The sequence below is a fragment of the Gorilla gorilla genome, chromosome 13 (genome assembly GCF_029281585.2).
Source record: "Gorilla gorilla gorilla isolate KB3781 chromosome 13, NHGRI_mGorGor1-v2.1_pri, whole genome shotgun sequence".
Lineage (NCBI taxonomy): Eukaryota > Metazoa > Chordata > Mammalia > Primates > Hominidae > Gorilla > Gorilla gorilla.
This window is the reverse complement of record NC_073237.2, coordinates 17,991,088-17,993,098: the sequence shown is the minus strand read 5'-3', so window position 1 is coordinate 17,993,098 and position 2,011 is coordinate 17,991,088. Positions and strand designations below refer to the sequence as shown.

Genomic DNA, 2,011 nt, shown 5'->3' with positions numbered 1-2,011 from the left:
TATCCAAAATATTGGGTCAATATGTAATCAATATAAAAATTATTAGAGATAGTTTGCATTCTTTTTTCATATGAAATCTTTGAAATCCATTGTGTATTTTACATTTTAGGATGTCTCAACTCAAATGTGAAATTTTCATGGAGAATATTTGAACTGTATTTAGATTAATACAAATTGCAGTTAAAAAGTTTAATATAGATTTACCAGGGGGCGTGCAGCCTGCTTGCCAATCAGATCGCTGTGGAGCGGTCCGGCAGCCAACCCCCGAAGAGCAGCCTGCTGGCTTCCCCAGCGCCCAGGAGTTGGGGATGTCCTACAAACCTACCACCCCTGCCCCCAGCAGCACCCCTGGCTCCAGCACCCCTGGGCCAGGCACTCCGGTCCCTACAGGAAGCGTCCTGTCGCCGTTGGGCTCAGGGCCGGGAGCCACTGCCCCTTGCAGACCGCTGTTTAAAGACTTTGGACCGCCTATCGTCGGTTGTGTGCAGGCCATGAAACCACCTGGTGCCCAGGGCTCCCAGAGCACCTACACGGAACTGCTATTGGTCACAGGGGAGATGGGCAAAGGGATCCGGCCCACCTATGCTGGCAGCAAGAGCGCCGCGGAGCGCCTGAAGAGAGGTATCATCCATCCCTAGTCAGAGTGCCTGGTAGAGACAGAGAGGAACGCCCACACTTAACAGGAAGCTCCTAGGCCTCTGTGTCTGGACTTCAGAGCACCTGCTTCTCCCTGGCCTTCATCCCTAGTTGCACTAACCATCCTGGACTTCCTGTCCTGTGTCCCTTGATGGGTGCCCTCCAGGAACCAAGGGGCGGTTCTCACTCCAGGTGGCAGCACTAAGGACCCCCCACCCCATCCCACCCCGCCAACGCAACAAGAGTTAGCAGCGAGGTCCCCGTGAGTCCCACCCATGACCTGCCGACAGTGTTGCCCACTGGAACTTTCTGTGGCCCCCACCACTCAGCCCTTTCCACACTTGTCCAGAGCCTCCTTCTCCCTCAGCACAGCTCAGGCCTCAGGCCTGACACTTCCCTGCCTTGTGTCTTTTGCTAAATATGACCTTTCTATATTAGTAAAAGATGCTTTGGAGTTGTGCTCTCTAAAAAAAAGTTTAATACAAAGGAGAAATAAAAGGAAATTTAGCAAAGAAATATGTAGATGAATATTTAAATACTCAGAGGTGACATTACTACCAGACATAATGAGATTATCAGATGTTTCATTTACTTATGATTAATATGTTTGTATTTATTTTTTATTCATTTTATTTTATTTATGTATTTATTTATTTTTATTATACTTTAAGTTCTAGGGTACATGTGCACAACGTGCAGGTTTGTTACATATGTGTACATGTGCTGTGTTGGTTTGCTGCACCCATTAACTTGTCATTTACATTAGGTACTTCTCCTAATGCTCTCCCTCCCCCAGCCCCCCACCCCATGATAGGCCCCAGTGTGTGATGTTCCCCTGCCTGTGTCCAAGTATTCTCATTGTTTAATTCCCACCTATGAGTGAGAATATGCAGTGTTTGGTTTTGTGACCTTGCAATAGTTTAAACAAACTAGGAAGTTCAGAAGTCACTTTACAAGAGAAATAAAGAAAAATAAAGTATTAATGACATTGGTAACAGAATAAAAATTAGAGTTAGACAAAGTATTAACAAGCAAGCTTATATATTTATAAGAGATGGGAAAATATTAGAAAGGAATAAATCATGTCTTGTCAACATGAAGAAAAAGTGTATTTTTTTGTTAACTTATTATTGTGTTTCCTTGTATAATTTTCACTTGGTTTTGTTGGTTTTACTACTTGCTTCATTCTTTCAAAAACTACATCTTCATAGACCATTTCAGCTTTTGCTATGTGGGCAGAATTATAAAACCCAATTTCAAAATTTCAACTCAACGTTGTCAGCATTTTTCTTTGGGCTTTTTATTGAAAAAAAAGCCTAAGTAATTGTGTGTGTGTGTATTTTAGTATTACCATGAATGTAATAACAATAAAATC

The 2,011-nt window shown here is 43.1% G+C and overlaps 1 protein-coding gene across 1 annotated transcript; it reads left to right on the top strand.

Moving 5' to 3' along the window:
- The first annotated feature begins 271 nt into the window (after positions 1-271).
- LOC109028351 (cyclin-dependent kinase 2-associated protein 2-like) lies at positions 272-749 on the top strand. Its single transcript, XM_055350925.2, has one exon. It carries the CDS (start codon positions 309-311, stop codon positions 636-638), a length of 330 nt encoding a protein of 109 aa, XP_055206900.1. The 5' UTR covers positions 272-308; the 3' UTR covers positions 639-749.
- Positions 750-2,011: the final 1,262 nt, after the last annotated feature.